At 38.6% G+C, this 27,406-nt stretch overlaps 1 protein-coding gene across 1 annotated transcript in view; it reads left to right on the forward strand.

Moving 5' to 3' along the window:
* LOC107835640 (PDZ domain-containing RING finger protein 4-like) overlaps positions 1-19,385 on the forward strand; it is a 67,180-nt gene extending 47,795 nt beyond the window's left edge. The window contains exon 3 of the mRNA XM_016668757.1: positions 19,280-19,385. Within this exon, the coding sequence (XP_016524243.1) occupies positions 19,280-19,372 (93 nt within the window). The 3' untranslated portion in view covers positions 19,373-19,385. The remainder of the gene's footprint in view (positions 1-19,279) is intronic.
* Positions 19,386-27,406: the final 8,021 nt, after the last annotated feature.

Raw genomic sequence — 27,406 nt, forward strand, 5'->3', positions numbered from 1 at the left:
CTCTCAACTCAAATCGAAACGGTTGATTTAAATATAGTTCAATCGTGCAGTCGCATTCAGAAGAAAATTACATAAAAATGGTTTGATCCTGGAGTATGAAATATTGATCTCATTGAAGGATGAACAGCAGTTGTACAGCTGCAGTTTTCTGTTTAAATCAATTTTTTGTTTTAAATCAACAAACTGAAATTCAAAGATGTATATGTTTTATTTGAAATACAGACGAATAAAACATGTTTTCACATGCTGCACCCTAAAGCTTGAGCATGGAAAGACTTTAATGTTGTTTTTATGAACACGATTAGACACACCTTTGGATACTGGAATTTTGCAGACCTCCAGAAGAGATTTGGTGGATATTGCAGCAAGAATTGGACCACATACCAGAGAAAGCATCAGCTACAACCAGTAAAAGTGGTCTTTGGTGGATTTCATCTTCTGAGCTTCTGGTTTTTTTCTACGGTGTGTGTGCATTGTACTTTGTGTGTGTGTGTTGCGTACTCCTAAACTGTGCTTTGCTATTGTATTTGACGTAATTACAGGGCTGTGAGTGTGCTGCAGGACAAAACACAACCCAAAGCTTTACTTTAACTTCTTATTACCCCGAGCAAGTCGACAATAAGACAAAGTTCATCCCATCGATTTTTCTCCATCTCTTCTTATGAAGACTGAAATTGTGCCCTTCTTCTTTTCTTTGTACTTTCTGCTAAACTTTCTGATTCATTTGATGCTTCTCTTATTAACCCTCAGGCTATTTTGTTATACGTTATTCATCTGATTTATATATTTTTGTTCATTTTATCTCATGCCAATTTATAGCAAACACGCAACTAATTGGAAACAAATACGAAAGTCGACAACAAAATAAATGTAGAAACATCAAAAACTCAGAAGGCTGAAAGGTTAGCTAATATAAATGTGATTGAATTGTTGCCGTGTCTGAGCAGAACAGGGTTTCAGTGCAACAAATCATTGGAGACGATATTGATAATGAATCATGAATTTTAGACAGTTTGAGGGTTTTTTTTTTTTTATTATTATTATCTTATAACCACCATTGCAAAAACATTTCTAATGTTAAACAGCTTCTGGAAATTTAAGGGATGGTTGTTTATTACATATATTTTCATATATTGTCAATGATTTGTATTATTTTATGAATCACTAAGTTATATTGCAAGGCTATTAAAATTTACAATGGTGTGGACTTTCTGCATGGTCATTAATATTATTTCCTGCAAATATTTTTTTGTGGTAAAACTCTTGCTGTAATGTTGGTCTTATATGTGTTTTCCCAGACCTGAACACATTGAAATGGGGAACAATTAGTAAATTATGCAAAATAGCAAGTAGTTTTTGGCTATAATAATCCATTACTTTGAAAAATATCGTGACACATTTAGATCTAGACACATATGCAGTTTGTTTAATGTACAACTAATGACTGCTCCCAAGATTTTTATTTCAAGAATGAAATAATTTGTAGATTTTTTTCTTGCTTTTTGTGGACTTTTGAAGTTTTGAAGAGTTTTGAATTCTACGTATACATTTATTTATCCCAAGGTAAAAGACATAACTCAACATATTTCATGCCAAATATTACAATACTCCTCAGTTTGGTGAAAAATTACAGGAAAAACTGGTTCAACGTGTAGATAAAACACACTTCAGATGTTTAAAACTCATCCATAAATCATTCACATTTAGTAAAATGTAATGGGTCTAATATCAAACCCTGTGGTACAGCAAGTGTGACTTTTAATTACCAAGAATTTGTGGGATTTATTTTCTCACATGAAGTCTGGATACCAGATGTGGATGAGGCTCGAGGCGCGGCTGAGATCTGTAACAATATTTTTCTTTGTTCGTTTTTCAAAGCAACTTGTGATCAAAGGTATCAAAAAGCTTTTTCAAAGTTCCAAAAATTGCAACTGCATCTTAGATTTTGAAGAAAAAGTTTTTCTATTTGTATTGTCGTATCTGGCTCAGTACCGTCAAACAAGCCCAGACCGCAGCACCTTTGTGTTTCTTTTGGTTCTTGAATCGAAGCAGATACCAGGAATCCCTACATTCCTACTTCTCAGCATTAATACATGGGAGACCCCATTAATGAGCCATTGTTCCTGCTCAGTGATGGAGGACGCTCACGTCTGCGAAAGTAGCCTCTGAGATCACTAAATTATGGATAATTAGATAAATGGGAGGGTCACCAGCAACGAGAAAGTCAAGATAATCACTGAGCACTGGTAGCGTCCGTTGAAATCATTAAGTGGAGAGGGCTCAGAATAGACCAGAAACTTCAGACGGCAATTAAAAATGATCAGACAAAGACAAAACTGTTCTTATTTGTCATTTAAACCCCAGAACTACTTCTGGCTCTGTAGTAAATTCTGACCACTGTTGAGATCAACGAGGTGAAACGGCTTGACGTAATCATATCTGTGCGATCTTGCCGAAACGTTAATGTTGGCGTAACGATTAAGCAGCGAAGCTGGACGATGCGCCGTGTCAGCAGGCCCGTTTCGTGCCTTTATGTCTAATCTCTCCGGTCCCAAAGAGATCAGTGGAGACAACGTGCTGGAAGATAAAAGGTCAATGTTGTGGGCAGGGAGGAAGGAGAAGATGAATCACAAATAAAATCCAAACTGAAGCGATTAGACCCGTATCAAGTGAAGCACCCAGCAGATTTATCTTCACCATCAGACATTCTCTCTTATCTGACTTTCATTTATCTTCCAGTCAGTGAGGGGGGTGGGCGGGGTGACTCTTGATTGTAACCTAACAATGGAGTAAAGTGTGAACAGCTATGTAAAGTCTTTTCTTGACATGTCGGGGGATTTTTTTTGGTACACTGTGTCCTGCTGCTGTTGTCCAGCTTCTTCAAGTTTTGGCAGCAGCTGGCCTCCGTGCTCTAGCATCGGGTAACGAGTCCACAAAATGTCCGACTGTAAATTTCCTGCTGGAAGTGTTTGCCACAGCAAGGCGAGATCCACAAGGAGGGATTAAACACGCATCGTCTGCTAGCTGCAGCTTCATGATGCGAGGAGAGGAAGCAGGACAGGTATCACTTAGGGAGCGGTGGTGTCTAGATTGTCGATGGAGGAAATGTTCCACACTGTGAGGTTCATTATGAAAGTGGCAGAAACCAGCGAGCCGTGTGAATAAACTCAAGGCAGAAAAGTGCCAGACACAGCGCTTTTGTTACTATTTATTTATTTATTGAGGGTAAAGTCATCCAAAACTATGCAGCATACAAAATATCATTAAAAATACCTTATAATAAACTGAAACTTTGTTGAAAGTACTTCCTCTTTGTTGCCAGATAAGCAACTTAAAAGTGTTGCGGGCTCCTTTGATGCTTTTCTAACCTGGTGTTGTCTGCCAGCCTGAACATGTCTTTACAGGATTATTATTACTATTATTATTATTATTATTATTATTATTTAGTGCAACAGGGCAAAAAAAACCCTGAAAAAGTAGTTTTTCTTTCTTTCTTCGAATTGAAAGTCTCCAACATCAATGTATCAAGCTTAAGAAACTGATTTAAATATTTGGAGCTCAAAATGATCCCTGGCAGTTCAACAAAATGTACATTGGCAGTGAAAGTCGGTGAGTATCCATGATGACATTCTAATATTGCAGGATATCATGCCCAAAAAAACCTTAATACACCTCACCTTTGCTTTTTTTTTTATTACTTTTGTACACTGAATAGACTTCAATTAGTACTTGTAGAAACACTTGGATTAGTATTATTTACTAACTACATTTTTAGTATGTAATTTTTTAAACTTTCAAAAAAAAAAAACCCAAAAACAATCTTTGGTCATTACAGCAAATCCAGGAGGGGAAAATCAGGGCTGTTTCAGAGGACCAGAGGTTGTTCTGTGAGATTTCTGTGCTTGGCGTACGAGAGACTGTGTTGCTTTTTTCCTCGTAGCCATTGGCCGATTTGTGAATATTTTTCACTTTTGGTTTAATCAGCTGTGCGCTGCGAGGTGGAAACTATTCCCAGAGGGCACATGGGGGTGGGCTGTTAATTTATCTCCAGTATATTAACAGTGTCCTGGCAGGAAGGCGCGGACGTCGACCCTTTCTTCAACAAAGCATACAGGGGAGATGTTGACATTTGCTGACCCCTAAGCCTTGATATAGACTCCATTTAATGACGAGCCTGGCGGTCAGAGGGCACCTTTGAGTTTTTTTTTTTTTTTATGGCTTACCCCTGCACCACCTCCACTTTTATACGAGCATTTAAGGTATACATAGTCAGTTATTGCCTTTTATTCTCCTGCGTGTCTACACAATGGGGGTCACCTGTGTAGATTCCATCTATTACAATATCTTTACAGAGACGGCAAACGTCTACAGGATGTTGCTATCGGACACTGGGCACAATTGCACGACGGTATTACATGCTATGATACAGCAAATTTGTTGTCTCACATGATGAGCAAGGACGCCCTGCAGCAATGTGAGGGCTATCAGGCATAACACTCAAATCAATGAAACACTACGTCCATGATATATAATCTCATTAGATGACTGCTAGTAAAAAAATACAGCCGTACATGATTAAATAGTACTTTTGGCCGCTGTGTGGATTCAGAGCTCTTATTTTATTGCTTGTTGATGTTTGTTCATCCCAATCAATGCTTTTGTGTGTGAGAAATGTGATGATGCTGCGGCAGCAATTCCACCAACAGTGTTCAAGTGAATAAAATGGCTGTGAGGGAATATTTCTTTATTTTTTGTAAAACAAAATTTGGCTTTTGTTATAACTTTCTTTTAAAAACGCACGAGCATATTTCAGCAGTTTCACCGTTTTTGCAAGTGACTTATAAATGTTTCATTTGCCACAGTGACTTTCTTGGGCAGACCTGTTTTAATTGTTCATAAAAACAAATGGCAGACCAGCAACTTAACCCATTCAGGCAACTAGAGGTGGTTAAGACAACTAGATTAATGTCAAAATTTCAAAATGGGGAAGAAGGAGAATTCAAGTGACATTGCATGCGGTTGCGTTTGTGATTGTTAGTTTCTGAAGGGCGGCTATTAATATTTGAGAAAGTGCTGGGACCCTCCTGCCTGATGGAGCTGTGCAATAGGTGTTGGACGAGGGACCCATCTGAAAGTTGCAGCACCGCCAAGCCCTTGAGGTCTGAAGTTGAAAACCCCTCAGGTGTTCAGGGATCGGCTTGCTTAATGTCCTCTGTCGTAAGCTCCATGAAACAGCCAAGGTTACCGAGGTGGTGCGACCAGGTAATGGGTGGAAAGCTATTGCGGAGAAGGGCCTGCAGACTCGGGCACTTTACCTACCGACATTCAATAACTTGGTGTTGATTGTAACTACAAAATCAATAGCTCCCATTTGGGATGTAGAATGTTGTGGTAATAGACAGTGGCAGCGTGGGGGTCACCTCTGTTTATTGCTTCGAGTCTTTCATTGCTCAAGAGTGCCAACCGAGAAAGATGTGTAGATTTCCCAACATCATCAATCAGACACATGGAAGGGGCTATTACAGCGTTGTTTGGATTTTATTGTGCATTATGTCTGAGAAGAGACTGTCGGATCAGAATTTCACACCCTTTTCACATTACGTCCAACTCCAGCAGTCGTGTGAAGTAATTGCTTTCTCTCTTGTTCTTTGATCTAGATCAAAGTTTTGATTAAAAGTTGTTTTGAGATTGTCAGAAATAATAGGCAAAAAGATAAATAAATAAATAAATAATAAAAAAATATATATAATATTTAGCGTGGTTTGGAACTTCAACAAAACAATATCCTGCAGACTCCTTAATACCCCGTGAACTTTTTCACACTTTGCCACATCACAACAATCTCCAGTGTACGGAGCCCTCAAGGGGACATGGGGAATTGTTTTTCTTTTACGTTCCCTCGCAAAAACCCTAACCCTTCCCTCAAGACCAAAAAATTCCCCATGTCCCCTGGAGGGCTCCGTACCAATGTACATTTGCACAACGTTGTGAAGTAAATAAAAATGGTTAAAATTTGTATTGTGTATTGTGGTAGGTCAGCGCTCGACACAGTACTGAAGGTTTTTCCAGCTTTTCTCCCAGGACTGGCTGTTCAAAGTGTTAGCGTTGAGATCTGAGCTGAATATAAATCTCAACATGCTTCAGGTTTTGACAGGAATATATATTAATTTAGCTAAAAAACAAAAACGTAACAAAAGTAGTGCTGCATTCAGATGAGCTGAGACTGAATTTGTACAGGAAGTCAAAGGGGGTGTTACACAGACTGCTATTTTATAAGTAAAACAAAATGGTAATAAAATGTTTTTTTTTCCCTAATTAAAGGAATTTAAAATTTCCACAAACGTATTTATGACCCTTGAGCCTTCCCATATTTGTTATGCAACGACCAGAAAACCTAATACATATTATCATCACAATTGTACTCATGAAAGTAATAACCTTAAACAAGTAATCAATATATTTGTCAGTAAGCCCACATGTCTTTTCAAAATTGTTTGTAAAAGTTACATTCTAATCTAAAATGTTTCTATTAGCTGTAAGCAGAAAATCTTCATAAATAATAGACATAAAAGCTTGAAAACATCACCTTGTAATTACTCTATATGAAGTGTTTCTGAATTGAGTTGATTAAATAAATTACAATTTATTTAAAACGACTGTAAGCTATTAATTTAAAGCTGTATGTTTATTATTGTCTTAGTGTAAGGTGAGCTTCTGCCCATTCATGATTGTCTTGCATGTAGCTCCATTCATCAATTCCCACCTTGCATTATTGTCCCTGCTAAAGGGATGCATACCCACAACATGATGCTGCCACCACCGTGTTTCACAGGGACGGTTCACAATGTTTTGTTGTTAGGTTTTAACCGTTGTAGAATTTTTTGTGTTGGGGAAAAAAGTTTGGTTTTGATCCCGTCTGATACTTGCAGTGTCTCTTACATGACTTGTGGCAATGTGCAAAAGATACGTCTTCTGATTTTTGTTTTGTTTTGTTTGTTACAGTCGAGTTGCCGAGCTGGGAAGTACAGTGGCTCGCAACATTCTCTCTTTTTCTCCAAATATAATCATGATCCTTACACTTGATGTTGTGTTTGAGGGCCATTTGTCAAAAAAAATTAATCTAATTTTCTCCTAGTCCCTTTGCGAACTAAAATATGGCTTTTTAATGTTGATTTTGCAGTGAAAGCCGTTTCCTCTATTTAGGCCACGCTGGTGTAGGACTCGCATCTCAGTTTCTCTGAAAAATGAGACTTTCCTACCAGCTTCTCCCTGCATCTTTACAAGGTATTTTGCCCTTATTATGATGACGATTCATGCATTTCAAGACAAAACACATTAATCTCTGGGGCACACAACGGAACTCACTCCTGAACATTATAATGTGTGGAAATTATTTATTGTTGTTTATAACTTGAAAAACATATGAACTGAACATAAACTCGCTTTTCAAGGTAGTAAAGATATCTCCCCAAACGTCTCTAGTATCTCTAGCATTTTGTCAAAAGAAATAACTTTATTAATCCTATCAAATCCAGTCTAGTTATGTCTGTTTGGTTTCAGAGATAAAAGGCCGTCTGCTTTTTTTTTTATAGCTTTTCTGAACGCTGCTGGAAAACCGCGGCTGAATTTCTGCTACGAAGAAGCAGAAGTTCATAATTCTCAGAACAGACAAAGAAAGCACACAACGCTGCGACCAAAATAGAACCAAGCACAAAATCACGCTGATCTAGATGAAAACTCAAAGAGCATGACAGCCTTTAGATCAAACACTCCTCAAATATAAACCACATTAACTTTAGCAAACAAAATGAGAGGAGAATTCAGTGATGTTTGCCTCACATGTTTGATCTGTTTGATAAAGTAGAAATCATTTCTGAGCCTTGGNAATACTGCAAATTCATCGTCTGGGTGTAATGGACTATGCTTCCTTAGTTGCATAACTTTTTCTTTTACCAAATGTAACTTCATTGTATTGTTGGTTGGATAGAACTACAATGCATTACTGAATTTCAATCTAACCATTCAATTAGGCTTTACTTGACTCACTTGGTTATCAGTCACACTCTGAAGAACTGGATGTAATTTTCTTGTAAAGTTCCTTGAGAAGACGTTTGATGTCATCGCTGCTATGTAAATAATTAAACAAAATAGAGTTGGATTGAAAATTTCTGTGCAGTGCTTATGTTTGCTCAACTCAATTTCCCACAGATAAATGGATCTTTCTTTCATCTGCAGGTCTTACTTTTTCCATCTTCTACATCTGACTCTTTCAAAAAAAATAGTATTGTCTGACGTTACAGAGCATCTCGGCATAGAAGAGGGAGTCTGGGCAAAGCTTTCCACTCTGCATCTGCTAAATAAATCCAGCAGGACTCCAATCTACAGGAGATGCTTCAACTGGAGGCAAACAAAAATTAGATCTGGACATAGACAAGATGGCAACTTCTCGTAGTTTTTATGTTTATGCCCTTGGAATCCAGTCATAGTGGGGGGGGGGGAAAAAACGCTAATTACGATCCATCTCTCAGCATGGCAGTCATTTTGTTTCTTTTGCGTTTGGTTGTGTTCTGCTCAGATCATAAGACACACAGACATAATGCTCAGTAAAGCGTGCGTCATAATTTTATTTCCTATGTGCACAAAACTCTTGAAGGCTTCTCAAGTGTAATTCAATCCACTTGAAAGTTCAGAGATAAACTTGCCCTCGGCATCTGTCTATCAAACGAACAGCTTTGGTCCCCTGCTGCTTCGCACAAGCGGGGCGTGATATACCGATGAATTAGTGGTGACTAACACTTTGGAGTTCTTCTAAAAATAATTAATAATTGAAGTTACAGAACAGCCATGATGAGAGGGAAAGACGATGTGATGAATTCCTACATGAAAATATTTCACTGGCAAAATGTCAATCATCTGCTGTAGCTACGTTAAACTGCTGGTGTGTTTAAATACATCCTGAACCTTCAAAGTCTGAAATAAACTCTGACTTTTTATGTTTACTTACTGCTTAGTTCAGTTTACTTAAATGTACACTGCATGATTATCCTAATTAAAAGTACAACACGAGTTGTACAGCTTTGTGTTTGTGTAGCATCAAGCAGGCTGCCCCTCCCCAACTTATTGCCCCCTGCTGCTGAATGTAGGCCCCAACACTTCACTTTATTGGATTGTTTGTATAATCATAAAATCATAATTTTATGACAAAACATAACACTTCATTTATACCTTTGGACATTTTAGCAAGTCTTAAAGATTTATTTCAAGCACAAATTATGTTTCATGAATATCTTGGAGTATTTAAGAACTGAAGTGAATTACGTCTCAGACAGTCGTTAACTCCAAAAAGTTTGAAGCGAAACAAAATTTTGTTTCTAAACATTTAGTATAAATAAAAAATACCATAGAAAGCTCCAAGGAAAGGCGATAAATTAATGTCTAGTGTTCTTCCCTCTGGGTCATAAAATAACAGTGAACAAAATCTGCCTTTTAGAAATGATCCCAATCAGACTGATTCCTTCAACTACCTGCACAAGGTGAAACCAAAATTATTAAATTACGCAATTTGCCAAAAAATGCCACAGTTCTTGAGTGACCAATGTTTTCTCTGACTACATATTAAGAGAATAGTGGCCGTCTGGGACTCTGACACCCTCTGCTACATATTGTTAACCAGGTGGCTGAATTATGAACAAGATTCACTCTAAATGATAGCTGTTGTTGTAAAGACGTTACATTGTGCTTTTAAAGCAGCACTAGACATATCTGTGGTCTCAATAGGATCATTGACATTATCTTATATATTGATTTTTTTTTTCTTTGTGTAACTGTTCATGCCTCAATACAACCTGATCCCTCATCAGTCACCCTGTAAATAAAGCCCTTTAATAAATGCACCTTATTGTATTCAGTATTGCTGATGTCTTGATTGACTTTTAACTGATACAGATTTGTACGTGGCCCTTTGATAAAGTAAACAAACACACTTCAGCGTCTTGGTTGTGGTACGCTTTTTTTCTGTAATGGTGCAAATTGTAACGGGCTTCTTGCAAAGCAAGGTTGGCCAACGCATCGGCCACTGATGCAGTGATTGACATGGGCAATGGGGCCTGGGATTGGAGATGGCTGTGCAGAGTATTGGTGCAGAGTGAGCTTTGCTCCCTTCATTAGGCAGGCTGGGGGAATGCCCTGTCGACCCCACACTGACCCCTCCAACACAATTACAACCCACAGGCCTGGCGCCGGTTATTGATGCCCATTACTGACATGAGCAGCTGCTCTGGGTTACGCTCTAACTCATAATATTAGCTGCACTGTGTCAGACTCGGTGAACTACGAAAACACGCAGGTGTCCTTGTGACTAAGTGGTCATGATTCCATTTTGGAAAAAGAGAGACAGATTTTGCTGCATGCATTTCCTCCACCGGCTTTTTGGTCCGAGCTCCACTGGATTCTAAGAACAGAAATGACATCAGTCATTTACATTAGGAGCTGATGGCAAAAATCAGAAGGTCACTTTGGCTACACTGCCAAGACTAATGCAAATATATCATCTAAAGAATATGATCATATGCCTAAAAGGTTTATAAATATTGGCCATACTCTAACTGATCAATGTAACATAGCAAGATTGGTCTCACTCAGCTCTATGAAACAGTTTGTTCCAGTAAGAAACAAACCAAAGTGATGGCAAAGATAATCTGTAGACACAAATGTAAAAAAAATACATCAGGCTGAGATGGGCTGTTATACCATTAAAACCAGTTATTTCAAAGCAATTGGGACAAATTGGTATGGATGTTTTTCTAATTTTAATTGCAATTTTATTCTGTTCGTATGTGTAGCACCAATTCAGAAGAGATGTCACCTCTGGGTACTTTACAAGACAAACGGGTGTAAATCATCAATTGTAGAAATGAGTTTAATCCACTCTCAACTCAAATCGAAACGGTTGATTTAAATATAGTTCAATCGTGCAGTCGCATTCAGAAGAAAATTACATAAAAATGGTTTGATCCTGGAGTATGAAATATTGATCTCATTGAAGGATGAACAGCAGTTGTACAGCTGCAGTTTTCTGTTTAAATCAATTTTTTGTTTTAAATCAACAAACTGAAATTCAAAGATGTATATGTTTTATTTGAAATACAGACGAATAAAACATGTTTTCACATGCTGCACCCTAAAGCTTGAGCATGGAAAGACTTTAATGTTGTTTTTATGAACACGATTAGACACACCTTTGGATACTGGAATTTTGCAGACCTCCAGAAGAGATTTGGTGGATATTGCAGCAAGAATTGGACCACATACCAGAGAAAGCATCAGCTACAACCAGTAAAAGTGGTCTTTGGTGGATTTCATCTTCTGAGCTTCTGGTTTTTTTCTACGGTGTGTGTGCATTGTACTTTGTGTGTGTGTGTTGCGTACTCCTAAACTGTGCTTTGCTATTGTATTTGACGTAATTACAGGGCTGTGAGTGTGCTGCAGGACAAAACACAACCCAAAGCTTTACTTTAACTTCTTATTACCCCGAGCAAGTCGACAATAAGACAAAGTTCATCCCATCGATTTTTCTCCATCTCTTCTTATGAAGACTGAAATTGTGCCCTTCTTCTTTTCTTTGTACTTTCTGCTAAACTTTCTGATTCATTTGATGCTTCTCTTATTAACCCTCAGGCTATTTTGTTATACGTTATTCATCTGATTTATATATTTTTGTTCATTTTATCTCATGCCAATTTATAGCAAACACGCAACTAATTGGAAACAAATACGAAAGTCGACAACAAAATAAATGTAGAAACATCAAAAACTCAGAAGGCTGAAAGGTTAGCTAATATAAATGTGATTGAATTGTTGCCGTGTCTGAGCAGAACAGGGTTTCAGTGCAACAAATCATTGGAGACGATATTGATAATGAATCATGAATTTTAGACAGTTTGAGGGTTTTTTTTTTTTTATTATTATTATCTTATAACCACCATTGCAAAAACATTTCTAATGTTAAACAGCTTCTGGAAATTTAAGGGATGGTTGTTTATTACATATATTTTCATATATTGTCAATGATTTGTATTATTTTATGAATCACTAAGTTATATTGCAAGGCTATTAAAATTTACAATGGTGTGGACTTTCTGCATGGTCATTAATATTATTTCCTGCAAATATTTTTTTGTGGTAAAACTCTTGCTGTAATGTTGGTCTTATATGTGTTTTCCCAGACCTGAACACATTGAAATGGGGAACAATTAGTAAATTATGCAAAATAGCAAGTAGTTTTTGGCTATAATAATCCATTACTTTGAAAAATATCGTGACACATTTAGATCTAGACACATATGCAGTTTGTTTAATGTACAACTAATGACTGCTCCCAAGATTTTTATTTCAAGAATGAAATAATTTGTAGATTTTTTTCTTGCTTTTTGTGGACTTTTGAAGTTTTGAAGAGTTTTGAATTCTACGTATACATTTATTTATCCCAAGGTAAAAGACATAACTCAACATATTTCATGCCAAATATTACAATACTCCTCAGTTTGGTGAAAAATTACAGGAAAAACTGGTTCAACGTGTAGATAAAACACACTTCAGATGTTTAAAACTCATCCATAAATCATTCACATTTAGTAAAATGTAATGGGTCTAATATCAAACCCTGTGGTACAGCAAGTGTGACTTTTAATTACCAAGAATTTGTGGGATTTATTTTCTCACATGAAGTCTGGATACCAGATGTGGATGAGGCTCGAGGCGCGGCTGAGATCTGTAACAATATTTTTCTTTGTTCGTTTTTCAAAGCAACTTGTGATCAAAGGTATCAAAAAGCTTTTTCAAAGTTCCAAAAATTGCAACTGCATCTTAGATTTTGAAGAAAAAGTTTTTCTATTTGTATTGTCGTATCTGGCTCAGTACCGTCAAACAAGCCCAGACCGCAGCACCTTTGTGTTTCTTTTGGTTCTTGAATCGAAGCAGATACCAGGAATCCCTACATTCCTACTTCTCAGCGTTAATACATGGGAGACCCCATTAATGAGCCATTGTTCCTGCTCAGTGATGGAGGACGCTCACGTCTGCGAAAGTAGCCTCTGAGATCACTAAATTATGGATAATTAGATAAATGGGAGGGTCACCAGCAACGAGAAAGTCAAGATAATCACTGAGCACTGGTAGCGTCCGTTGAAATCATTAAGTGGAGAGGGCTCAGAATAGACCAGAAACTTCAGACGGCAATTAAAAATGATCAGACAAAGACAAAACTGTTCTTATTTGTCATTTAAACCCCAGAACTACTTCTGGCTCTGTAGTAAATTCTGACCACTGTTGAGATCAACGAGGTGAAACGGCTTGACGTAATCATATCTGTGCGATCTTGCCGAAACGTTAATGTTGGCGTAACGATTAAGCAGCGAAGCTGGACGATGCGCCGTGTCAGCAGGCCCGTTTCGTGCCTTTATGTCTAATCTCTCCGGTCCCAAAGAGATCAGTGGAGACAACGTGCTGGAAGATAAAAGGTCAATGTTGTGGGCAGGGAGGAAGGAGAAGATGAATCACAAATAAAATCCAAACTGAAGCGATTAGACCCGTATCAAGTGAAGCACCCAGCAGATTTATCTTCACCATCAGACATTCTCTCTTATCTGACTTTCATTTATCTTCCAGTCAGTGAGGGGGGTGGGCGGGGTGACTCTTGATTGTAACCTAACAATGGAGTAAAGTGTGAACAGCTATGTAAAGTCTTTTCTTGACATGTCGGGGGATTTTTTTTGGTACACTGTGTCCTGCTGCTGTTGTCCAGCTTCTTCAAGTTTTGGCAGCAGCTGGCCTCCGTGCTCTAGCATCGGGTAACGAGTCCACAAAATGTCCGACTGTAAATTTCCTGCTGGAAGTGTTTGCCACAGCAAGGCGAGATCCACAAGGAGGGATTAAACACGCATCGTCTGCTAGCTGCAGCTTCATGATGCGAGGAGAGGAAGCAGGACAGGTATCACTTAGGGAGCGGTGGTGTCTAGATTGTCGATGGAGGAAATGTTCCACACTGTGAGGTTCATTATGAAAGTGGCAGAAACCAGCGAGCCGTGTGAATAAACTCAAGGCAGAAAAGTGCCAGACACAGCGCTTTTGTTACTATTTATTTATTTATTGAGGGTAAAGTCATCCAAAACTATGCAGCATACAAAATATCATTAAAAATACCTTATAATAAACTGAAACTTTGTTGAAAGTACTTCCTCTTTGTTGCCAGATAAGCAACTTAAAAGTGTTGCGGGCTCCTTTGATGCTTTTCTAACCTGGTGTTGTCTGCCAGCCTGAACATGTCTTTACAGGATTATTATTACTATTATTATTATTATTATTATTATTATTTAGTGCAACAGGGCAAAAAAAACCCTGAAAAAGTAGTTTTTCTTTCTTTCTTCGAATTGAAAGTCTCCAACATCAATGTATCAAGCTTAAGAAACTGATTTAAATATTTGGAGCTCAAAATGATCCCTGGCAGTTCAACAAAATGTACATTGGCAGTGAAAGTCGGTGAGTATCCATGATGACATTCTAATATTGCAGGATATCATGCCCAAAAAAACCTTAATACACCTCACCTTTGCTTTTTTTTTTATTACTTTTGTACACTGAATAGACTTCAATTAGTACTTGTAGAAACACTTGGATTAGTATTATTTACTAACTACATTTTTAGTATGTAATTTTTTAAACTTTCAAAAAAAAAAAACCCAAAAACAATCTTTGGTCATTACAGCAAATCCAGGAGGGGAAAATCAGGGCTGTTTCAGAGGACCAGAGGTTGTTCTGTGAGATTTCTGTGCTTGGCGTACGAGAGACTGTGTTGCTTTTTTCCTCGTAGCCATTGGCCGATTTGTGAATATTTTTCACTTTTGGTTTAATCAGCTGTGCGCTGCGAGGTGGAAACTATTCCCAGAGGGCACATGGGGGTGGGCTGTTAATTTATCTCCAGTATATTAACAGTGTCCTGGCAGGAAGGCGCGGACGTCGACCCTTTCTTCAACAAAGCATACAGGGGAGATGTTGACATTTGCTGACCCCTAAGCCTTGATATAGACTCCATTTAATGACGAGCCTGGCGGTCAGAGGGCACCTTTGAGTTTTTTTTTTTTTTTATGGCTTACCCCTGCACCACCTCCACTTTTATACGAGCATTTAAGGTATACATAGTCAGTTATTGCCTTTTATTCTCCTGCGTGTCTACACAATGGGGGTCACCTGTGTAGATTCCATCTATTACAATATCTTTACAGAGACGGCAAACGTCTACAGGATGTTGCTATCGGACACTGGGCACAATTGCACGACGGTATTACATGCTATGATACAGCAAATTTGTTGTCTCACATGATGAGCAAGGACGCCCTGCAGCAATGTGAGGGCTATCAGGCATAACACTCAAATCAATGAAACACTACGTCCATGATATATAATCTCATTAGATGACTGCTAGTAAAAAAATACAGCCGTACATGATTAAATAGTACTTTTGGCCGCTGTGTGGATTCAGAGCTCTTATTTTATTGCTTGTTGATGTTTGTTCATCCCAATCAATGCTTTTGTGTGTGAGAAATGTGATGATGCTGCGGCAGCAATTCCACCAACAGTGTTCAAGTGAATAAAATGGCTGTGAGGGAATATTTCTTTATTTTTTGTAAAACAAAATTTGGCTTTTGTTATAACTTTCTTTTAAAAACGCACGAGCATATTTCAGCAGTTTCACCGTTTTTGCAAGTGACTTATAAATGTTTCATTTGCCACAGTGACTTTCTTGGGCAGACCTGTTTTAATTGTTCATAAAAACAAATGGCAGACCAGCAACTTAACCCATTCAGGCAACTAGAGGTGGTTAAGACAACTAGATTAATGTCAAAATTTCAAAATGGGGAAGAAGGAGAATTCAAGTGACATTGCATGCGGTTGCGTTTGTGATTGTTAGTTTCTGAAGGGCGGCTATTAATATTTGAGAAAGTGCTGGGACCCTCCTGCCTGATGGAGCTGTGCAATAGGTGTTGGACGAGGGACCCATCTGAAAGTTGCAGCACCGCCAAGCCCTTGAGGTCTGAAGTTGAAAACCCCTCAGGTGTTCAGGGATCGGCTTGCTTAATGTCCTCTGTCGTAAGCTCCATGAAACAGCCAAGGTTACCGAGGTGGTGCGACCAGGTAATGGGTGGAAAGCTATTGCGGAGAAGGGCCTGCAGACTCGGGCACTTTACCTACCGACATTCAATAACTTGGTGTTGATTGTAACTACAAAATCAATAGCTCCCATTTGGGATGTAGAATGTTGTGGTAATAGACAGTGGCAGCGTGGGGGTCACCTCTGTTTATTGCTTCGAGTCTTTCATTGCTCAAGAGTGCCAACCGAGAAAGATGTGTAGATTTCCCAACATCATCAATCAGACACATGGAAGGGGCTATTACAGCGTTGTTTGGATTTTATTGTGCATTATGTCTGAGAAGAGACTGTCGGATCAGAATTTCACACCCTTTTCACATTACGTCCAACTCCAGCAGTCGTGTGAAGTAATTGCTTTCTCTCTTGTTCTTTGATCTAGATCAAAGTTTTGATTAAAAGTTGTTTTGAGATTGTCAGAAATAATAGGCAAAAAGATAAATAAATAAATAAATAATAAAAAAATATATATAATATTTAGCGTGGTTTGGAACTTCAACAAAACAATATCCTGCAGACTCCTTAATACCCCGTGAACTTTTTCACACTTTGCCACATCACAACAATCTCCAATGTACGGAGCCCTCCAGGGGACATGGGGAATTTTTTTTCTTTTACGTTCCCTCGCAAAAACCCTAACCCTTCCCTCAAGACCAAAAAATTCCCCATGTCCCCTGGAGGGCTCTGTACCAATGTACATTTGTGCAACATTGTGAAGTAAATAAAAATGGTTAAAATTTGTATTGTGTATTGTGGTAGGTCAGCGCTCGACACAGTACTGAAGGTTTTTCCAGCTTTTCTCCCAGGACTGGCTGTTCAAAGTGTCGGCGTTGAGATCTGAGCTGAATATAAATCTCAACATGCTTCAGGTTTTGACAGGAATATATATTAATTTAGCTAAAAAACAAAAACGTAACAAAAGTAGTGCTGCATTCAGATGAGCTGAGACTGAATTTGTACAGGAAGTCAAAGGGGGTGTTACACAGACTGCTATTTTATAAGTAAAACAAAATGGTAATAAAATGTTTTTTTTTCCCTAATTAAAGGAATTTAAAATTTCCACAAACGTATTTATGACCCTTGAGCCTTCCCATATTTGTTATGCAACGACCAGAAAACCTAATACATATTATCATCACAATTGTACTCATGAAAGTAATAACCTTAAACAAGTAATCAATATATTTCTCAGTAAGCCCACACGTCTTTTCAAAATTGTTTGTAAAAGTTACATTCTAATCTAAAATGTTTCTATTAGCTGTAAGCAGAAAATCTTCATAAATAATAGACATAAAAGCTTGAAAACATCACCTTGTAATTACTCTATATGAAGTGTTTCTGAATTGAGTTGATTAAATAAATTACAATTTATTTAAAACGACTGTAAGCTATTAATTTAAAGCTGTATGTTTATTATTATCTTAGTGTAAGGTGAGCTTCTGCCCATTCATGATTGTCTTGCATGTAGCTCCATTCATCAATTCCCACCTTGCATTATTGTCCCTGCTAAAGGGATGCATACCCACAACATGATGCTGCCACCACCGTGTTTCACAGGGACGGTTCACAATGTTTTGTTGTTAGGTTTTAACCGTTGTAGAATTTTTTGTGTTGGGGAAAAAAGTTTGGTTTTGATCCCGTCTGATACTTGCAGTGTCTCTTACATGACTTGTGGCAATGTGCAAAAGATACGTCTTCTGATTTTTGTTTTGTTTTGTTTGTTACAGTCGAGTTGCCGAGCTGGGAAGTACAGTGGCTCGCAACATTCTCTCTTTTTCTCCAAATATAATCATGATCCTTACACTTGATGTTGTGTTTGAGGGCCATTTGTCAAAAAAAATTAATCTAATTTTCTCCTAGTCCCTTTGCGAACTAAAATATGGCTTTTTAATGTTGATTTTGCAGTGAAAGCCGTTTCCTCTATTTAGGCCACGCTGGTGTAGGACTCGCATCTCAGTTTCTCTGAAAAATGAGACTTTCCTACCAGCTTCTCCCTGCATCTTTACAAGGTATTTTGCCCTTATTATGATGACGATTCATGCATTTCAAGACAAAACACATTAATCTCTGGGGCACACAACGGAACTCACTCCTGAACATTATAATGTGTGGAAATTATTTATTGTTGTTTATAACTTGAAAAACATATGAACTGAACATAAACTCGCTTTTCAAGGTAGTAAAGATATCTCCCCAAACGTCTCTAGTATCTCTAGCATTTTGTCAAAAGAAATAACTTTATTAATCCTATCAAATCCAGTCTAGTTATGTCTGTTTGGTTTCAGAGATAAAAGGCCGTCTGCTTTTTTTTTTATAGCTTTTCTGAACGCTGCTGGAAAACCGCGGCTGAATTTCTGCTACGAAGAAGCAGAAGTTCATAATTCTCAGAACAGACAAAGAAAGCACACAACGCTGCGACCAAAATAGAACCAAGCACAAAATCACGCTGATCTAGATGAAAACTCAAAGAGCATGACAGCCTTTAGATCAAACACTCCTCAAATATAAACCACATTAACTTCAGCAAACAAAATGAGAGGAGAATTCAGTGATGTTTGCCTCACATGTTTGATCTGTTTGATAAAGTAGAAATCATTTCTGAGCCTTGGAATGAAGAAGATACATTTATATAAGAAATGCGATTGTGTTTCTCGAGCCCTTTAGGGTAAGAGTAATCTTAGTTTGTTACGAATGTTCCCCTGTTTCACACTTGCAACCACTCATCGTTGTGTGATGTGAATGTAAACACATTTCATTTATCCAGATATACATAAAAACGTTTCTTTAATATCAAACGGAAGCTACGAGAAATGTCTCTTTTTTTTTGCTGCTAATGCTAAAACATTACCCATCAGGCGTCATCATATGCAGCGTCCCTAAACCGACGTGCCAACACACCAGCATGCTGCACAGCATGCTAAATCACACACATCGCCCTCTTCCTCTCATCCCATTTGGTTGCAGTCTGCTCTTGTTTTCTTATCAGGAGCACAGAAAATAAGATTCCTGCCCCCTGGGTATCATCATAATTCCCAACTAATCTGTGCGCCGAAAAATAAGCGCGTTATCCATCTGCAGGTCTGTTATTACCGCTGGATCCGTGTCCACGCCGTTCCTGGAACGCTGCGGCGTATAGGAGAAGGTTCTGAGCTGATCCTCGAGACACACTGATGACTTTATGCCACCTCTCACAGGAAGAGATGGGACGAAGTGGAGGCGGGGGAGGAAACGGAAAAGGAAGAAAAGACTATCGTATCGGAAACAGAGGTGTGTTTGTGCACGCACCCGGTGAGCGTAGGTTCTTGGAGAGGCGGGATGAGCACACATCACAGCACAAATTATAGAGCACAGGAAGGGCACAGACAGAGGCCTGCTGCTGCATTAATGGAAAACAAACGCAAATTATTTGTTATGCTTTTAAAGTCAATTTCTTCCTCAGTTGTCTTTAACTGTGTTGTTTATTGCTATACTTGGATTAAAGCACTTTGGGAAAAATATACATAATTTTTTTTGGTGAAGCTTAAAACCACATTGGCCTTATACCTGGTTGGTGTTGCTGTAAGACTTAGTCTGGGTCTAACTCTGATCAGGCTGTAAATGCTGCAGTCGAGGTTTATTTCTCCTTAAAATAAGTAATTTGCAGCTTAGTAACATTTTTTTTTCCTTTGTCCATTTCAATAATCGCACACCTAAGAAAATGGTCCTGTGAAGCTGGAACAACGTATAGCAATAACATCTTCTGTTTAAAGCATAAAAGTTGATCTTTCTACATGTTTAAATCCTTATTATAGCTCTGTAAGCGAGAACTTGTTCACACACAAGAGCGCTAAGATGTCAAAAGCACAATTTAAGCACCAGGAGTTAGGGATGAGGTAGATTTAATCTTTTCTGGTTAGTTTTTTTTAATTTATGCGAATGTTAAATCTCAATTTTGTAATAATTACATGATTATTGTTCTTTAAAACAATCTCATTTGTTGCACACTTAGATCCTGTCCAAGTAAAAAAAAAAAAAAAATTATATATATTCCTAAAGTTTCTTCTAAACATAAAACCAAACAAAGCAAAAAAATCATGATATCAACTAGGGCTGAAACGATTCCTCGAATGATTCGAGTACCTCGATTACTAAAATTCCTCGAGGAAAATTTACCTGCCTCGAAGCTTCGTTAATTTATGTTTTATTAGTTAGCGCACCGTGTTCCGGCCGGGACTTCATTTGCGTTGCGCGGAGCTCTCACTTCCGCCTCTGAGTTGTTGACAAAAGCTAAGTCTCAGCGGCATAAAGTCCAATCTTCAAGATTGGCCCGTGGGGATTTTATTGATTGATGATAATGCCCGACTTTTTATCGTTTTTGGGGAACCAATAAGCATCCTTAATATGACTGGGGAATGCCTGGAGTACGGCAGCATTTCTCCTCCGGGGCTGCTGGTTGAAAGCGAACGGCGGGAAGAGCGCTGAGGTGAGCGGATAGCCTGAACAGGGCGGGCGGCTGAGTATCTGATGCTTACCGTGTAAATGTAGCTTTACCGACGAACCGCACAATACATTTCATATCCCGGTCTGAAGAAACGGGTGGCGGAGCGCATCGTACATGGCTGGTAGATGAGTTTCTGAGTGTGACCAGTGAAGGTGTCGTAAATATCCCGTATTGCTTCCCCCCGTGTTCGTCCCCCGGTCTAACGGTTCGTCAGTCCGCTGGTCTATTTCCTCCCCTCCACCCATCTTACGTTTGTTCATTCGCCCTCTCCTCCCACTCCAGGCGGCATTTCCCGTATTTTCAAACCCAAAGCGTGACAGGTTAGGTGGCAAGGTGAGTTTAATTAATCTATTAAACTCACTGAAGATGAATACATAAACTAAAAGCTGGATTGTAGACAATTTTTATAAGCATATTTGTGAGCCTGCCTCTTTGTTATTAAATTCAATATAATTTCAGATTTTTCTATAACTTTTCTTCTGGTTAACTTAGAAAGTGAGCTATTATTGTTACAGGTTAGTTTTCTAAACTACAATAAAGCAACTGTTAGGGATGCTCAAATATGAAAAATTGGACTGATATTGATATCTGATAGTAACACCGGTATTATGCCAGATTTACCAATATTTCATTTTAGAATTTTTTTTATCCGATTACTCGATTAATCGTAAGAATAATCGATAGATTACTCGATTACTAAAATATTCGTTTACAACAGCCCTAATATCAACTTAAGTGTAAGCAAAACAACTTTTAGCTTACAGACGTTGAATTAAATCATTTTGACTGAAACGTCGGCTGTTACACCTTTTGTTTGAGCTCTCTAAGATTACACAGTCAGAACTGACTGGTTCAGAGAAAGCTGAATGTTTTAATTCATAACAAGCATTATGACCAAACAGTAATGTTTGGTCATTATATATTATAAAGAGAGAGTGTTTGCTTGGGAGAATCGTATAAAAACACCAACATTTCAAAAGCAGAGTTACTGTTAAGCAGAGAGTGATTACAAGGTAGGGAAAAAAATATATATTTAAATAAAATGTGAAAATGATTTCTCAGTTCAGTTAAATTCCTCCCCTATCCAGCTGGACACACCGTCCCCTCGGTGACCGTGACTTAATGTGACATTGGAAAACAGACGTCAGGACGCTGCTATTGTGTTCCTAAAATTAGGTAACTTGTTGGTGGCGCTGCCTTCAAAAGTCCTTGGCACAGCACACAATGAAAGGTTACAGATTGTTTCGCTTAATGCCAGAATCAGCATAGGACTTGGGATGGATTGAACGAAACGGGACGGCATGGAGTCCACCCTGTGCGCCCTCGGAGCCGATTGTCTCTATAGATCGCCGCTTTCTCTTCAGGAGCACAAAACCCTCGTCCACAATCAAAGGCGCATTGAATCCGTATTGACGAGTTCTCAGCCGGCAGTCCTTGCAGACTCAAATCAATGACATGCCTGTTGTACAAGTTCACAGACATCAATGAGAATTGCCATCTTAAGCTGGTGTGACATGTAAAGCGATTGTTACTGCACCTTTTTTTTTTGAAAGAAATAAAAAAAGTAACGCTCAATTAAAATTATTTATATCATCGTACTGAGCCTTGCAAAATCTGAATAGTCCTTGAATCTTTTCACATTTTGTCACATGACTTTTACAAGCGTCATTATATATTTTTTTTTATTTTAATTATTAGGATTCTTTATTACTTATTCTTTTTTGTTTTTGCTAAAGATGAAAATCTGACAAGTGTGGTGTGCAAATAAATTCAGCCTTCTTTACTCTGAAACTCCCAAATAAAATCCAGCACAGCTGGTGACCTTCAGATACAACTCAACCAGGTTATTCTTAATCAGGTCCATTTATGTATGATTTAATTTCAGCATAAATCTACTTTATTTCTTTACTTAAGCATTCAAATAAAACCTGTATTCATGTATTTAATTTGTTTTAAGTGCAAACAATCTTATTTATACATGACCACCACACTCATGTCAGTTAGCTCATCTAATGCCTGACAAGTTTAGCAGGTATACATATATTTGTATATGCAAATTATTTTTTCTGCAAATCTATCTAAAAATAAAACTATTCATCACAGGGCAAAAGGCAAATGTAACAATTATCAACATTTCCCCCCCTTTTTTCCCATTGAATTGCATGGAGGCAGGTGCCACAGCTGCACAGGATGTCCTGAGGCCGTGTTGCCTCTCGGGGGCTGTTAGGGTCACAGTGTTAGGTGCTGGTGAATGTTTTCATGGCAGCTGGTGGTGTGGGCTGCACAGTGTGCTGCCTGGGGTTGAGTGCATTGGAAAACAGACAGGTGCATCCAGTAGTGAGAGCGCTTGTCTTTCACCCAGAGTCTCCCCCCGTCATTCTCCTCTGCTTCAGCCTGATGCATCGAGTTGCATGTTTCCCACCTTGAAAAGGTCATCGCTTCTACACATGTTTAAACTGATGAAACATCCCCCCCCCCACCCACACACCTACATGCAACGCCTGGTTCACACATGAATTACCTCTGATATCTTGGAGAAAACTGAATAGCTGAGATGTCAAAGAAAATGGTTGCACACAGTGTAACGTGATGGAAGTTGCATTTTACATAGAGGGCGATCATATTTTTGGTATTTTCGTAGAAAAATACTTTTGTAATTCAGTGGGTCAAAAATTGTGATATTACATTATTTTCATTTAATGATGAAAAAAAACCACCATGATAAAATAATGAAGACACTAAAAGAACCTTTGTGTATTTTTTAACACAGTAAATATGTGGCATTATACTGACAAAAGCACAAATATAACTGATAAATTGAGAGAGAATTCAGTTCAGGTGGAAATGATTCTAACATCTTCACTATGCATTTTAAAGGTGGTTTGCCCTTTAAGCTCAGCTGTAAAGTTGGTTGTGCTCCTGACTGTAAAAGTAAGTGTAAACACACCATGTAAGACTGTGAGAGCTGAAGACTTCAGAATGAAGCCAGTAGAAGCTTATAAGTCTGGAAAGAGATTTACGGAGATGTCAGGAGGATTTGAAATCGGCCGCTCCACCGTATGGTTAATAGTCGGGAGTATTTAAGACAAAACGAAATGTCCAGCTCTGACCATCCATGCAAGTTCACTCTGAAAGGAGAAGCCAAGATGCTAAACGTCTGCAAACCACAAAACGCTACGACAGGACCTGGACAATCAGAAAGAGACTAAACAAGTTTAACTTTTATGGGATGCTTCCGAGGAGGAGGCCTTTGCTCTTTAAGAAAAACATGAAGCCAAACAAAAGTTTTCCAGAGAAAACATAGACGATGACCAGCACGTCTGTGACATTGTTGTTCAGACAGAAGAGTCTAAAATGTAACCGTTTGTATACTTTAGAGGGAGTAGTTGGCATAAACGTAACGATGCATTTCACGGAAAAAAAGAAAAAAAAAAGAAAAGAAAAACATCATACTAGCTGTGAAACATTGTCGTGTTCTGGCCAGCAAAGCACCGCAAACCATGGCACTTCCACCTCCATGCTTCACAGTTTGCTTGAGTTTTTGCTCCTGGGATATTATATTTGGTTTATGTCAAACATGTAGTTTCCAAAATAAACACTCATCTATCTTCTGTGTTGTTGGATTGCAAAGGTTTTGTCCTCACAGGACAATCTGTTGTCAGATTTTAAGTTATTTTCCTATTTTCCCATACAGACAGTTAAAATATTCAGCTTCTTGTTATCACAAAAAAAACCTCATAATGCTCTGCTGCAAACATCATGCCATCTTAACTGAACCGAAAGTTTTAAAAAAATGATCAAAGTGTCTTTCAGATAAAATAAAACATCTACCTGCCATGTCAACAAAGTAGGTTTTTCCTGTCGATGCTTGTGAGACTGAATCTGAGGAAGGGGCTTGAAGACTCAGAATATAGTTCATCAGTTCACTAATTCACTCAAAGCCGTCGTCACGCGTGTCATGCTGTGTAAGCCACACCGTTCTATTTTTAGCTCTGGTCATGTTCCCACATGGATTAAAGATTCACATCTCCTCAATAATTCACTGTCACTGAGAAGGATCTTTCAGTCGGCTTCCCGCTCTCGGGTTGCGCTGTGCTTTGAAGTGCCCACCTGTGCACCTGTGTTTTCATGCTGGACCGATTCCTGTCAGCGTTGTCATGAGAGAGCCTGGCTCCCCCCAGTGATTGATTCATAAAAGGCCCCCCATTTAATTGCTCCCAAAATCAGGTTGCACTGATACGTGGGAGATGAGTTTGCTTTATAGTGGCAGTATGAGATCAGATCTGAGGCACCGCATCAAATAACAAACCACCACCACCATCCCTGCCTCTCATATCGTCACAGCTGCTCGTTCAGCTGAATAGGATTTCAAGTCTTCGGTGCTGCGAGCAGAGAGATTTCCACCCACCCTGTGTGTCAAGTTGTGTCGGAGCAGGTCTAATAAACTTGTTTATGTTTTAAACGCTGCGGGATCATTCTGAGTCGTCCCCGCAGAAAAACAAACACGGCAATAACGGCCTCTGATTAAATCTCTGGTTTTATTGGCATGATTTCCTCCTTGTTTACAAGATTAACATAATATATGCTAAGGCGTCCACTAACCTGTGATGCTCCTATTTGTTCCGTTTCTGCCAGAGGTATTGATTCGGCCCGAGCACCGAAAGGCACCGCAAAGACCTGCTGAGACGCGAGCAATCATTAAACTTCTCCTGATGAATTACTTGCCGTTTGATGGGGGCTTGAGATTGGGTGCAGTAAATTTCGCTTTAGGGACTTTAAACACAGCGTGAAAATGTTGGTATTCAAAGGACAGTAAAAATGGGCATATCAAAATGACTATCAACTTCAAAACCATGTCACATATCAAGTAGGTTTACGACGTGTGGTGTTGAAAATGTTGATGGAGGAAATGGCCACATCTCACCAAGATAGAAAATGTTGTTCTTCGTACAGAATTTCTATGTCTGCTTTTTGTGGGGGATGAAAAGTAAATCTACTGCAACCCTATAGGAAAATTCAAACAATCTGCTTGTGACTTGCAAAATCTGGCCTTCATCTATATAACTTTTCAAGACCTCAAGACTATGGCTGTTTGCATGAGCCATAGTCCAAAACTCGCAAAAAAACAAACAGAAAAAAATCAGTCATTTATGATTAAACCAACCAGTTTGCAAAAAATTATACATGCTATAGTTCAACAAATTTCTCCTAGAGGTTCAAGCCAGATTCAATCAAATTGAAAGCCAGTCATTAAATCCCTAAGGCATGGTGATTAAAAGTCATCAAACGTTTTGTTTTTCGTATATTGTAAGTATGTGGGTGTGGCTAAGGCTCAAACTTTAAACCTTGTTTGAATAGAAACTTGATGTTGGCTCATCCATGCCCTGCAGCAGCACGGTCACCAATATGGCACCAGGTGTCCCTGTGATCTGTCCCAAAATTAGACACATCATTAATTGTTAGGTGGAATAATTAAAAGCAAACTGTGTGTTTCAATTTGGTAGCCCTTTGTATCACTCGGTACACATTAAGGATCTTTCAGTTGCAAAAAGGTTGATGACTCCTTCCCTATAGGAAGACCGCCATTTTGGATGATGGTCTTTCCTAATTCGTGCCACAAATCAGGATGTTGATGTGAGACTAAGACGCCACCTACTGGCTGCACCTGAGTTTGGTGCACCTGGCTGTGAGTGCACTTTGGAGTGTCGCCAAGATGCATTAATTGTCTCTATAATCGATAAATTAAACAAAAACCTAACACGGCTCACAATTATTCTCTCTTAGAACTTTTCCATGTTGATGCGAAATGAAAATAATTGTATTTCTTCAAAAGTAAATCGTCAAACTTTTAAACCACATCTTGTGCGTTGTCGAACAAAATCCAACTTCTTTGTTGATTGAGGGCTTACACTGACCCGTTTGGGATTGTTAAATAAAAGTGTCATTTGTGTTTACACTACAAGCTGTTTTTGCAACAACTTGATCAGCTGGATTTTTGTTTAATTTAGAGAGCGTATGTGTGCATGTGTGGAAGACGAGACAGGAGGAGCTGAAATCAATTTGAGAAAAATCTAGAGATTTTTAGCAAAATTAGAGCACAGATTTTAGCTGAAGATAACACTTCCAGGTATAAAGCGAGTTCAAACGCGTATTTCTGAGCATCACCGTGTAAATAAATAAATGAATGTTCCTTATTTGAGCCCCATTAACTGAGCCGTGCACCAAACTATGGGGCCGCTTCAACACAAGCAGCTAAAGGACACACCAGATGATTAATGACATCTGGACAGGTGGAAAGAATTACAGGTTGCAAGTTGAAAGGACACAAGAAGGAGACAGGCCTGGTGTCTATCAATATAAAATACAGACTCTATTCATATAGTTCTTGTACATTTTATTATGTTTCATTTACTGCTGAGCTAAATCATCTTTGTCAATTTTCCAGGGACACACAAGGGGAAAAATAATTTCGCGTTGCGCTTCACCTTCACAGTAACTTTACTGAGCATCGCTACAAGGTGCAACACTTTTCCTCAGAATACTGGTTGAATCTTAAGTTACCTTGCCCAGATTTCCAACCCATGGAGATGAAGTGCCTCTGAAGAGCTGTTAACAGACCTAATTCTCCTACTTAACCTGCACGTCTCTTCGAGACGCGCAGCTTGCCTTTCAGGCAGAAGCTGCTCAATCGCTCTCGCTTAATAGATGAAGAGATCAATTGTCCT

This window comes from Poecilia formosa, unplaced genomic scaffold (genome assembly GCF_000485575.1).
Source record: "Poecilia formosa unplaced genomic scaffold, Poecilia_formosa-5.1.2 Scaffold17, whole genome shotgun sequence".
Lineage (NCBI taxonomy): Eukaryota > Metazoa > Chordata > Actinopteri > Cyprinodontiformes > Poeciliidae > Poecilia > Poecilia formosa.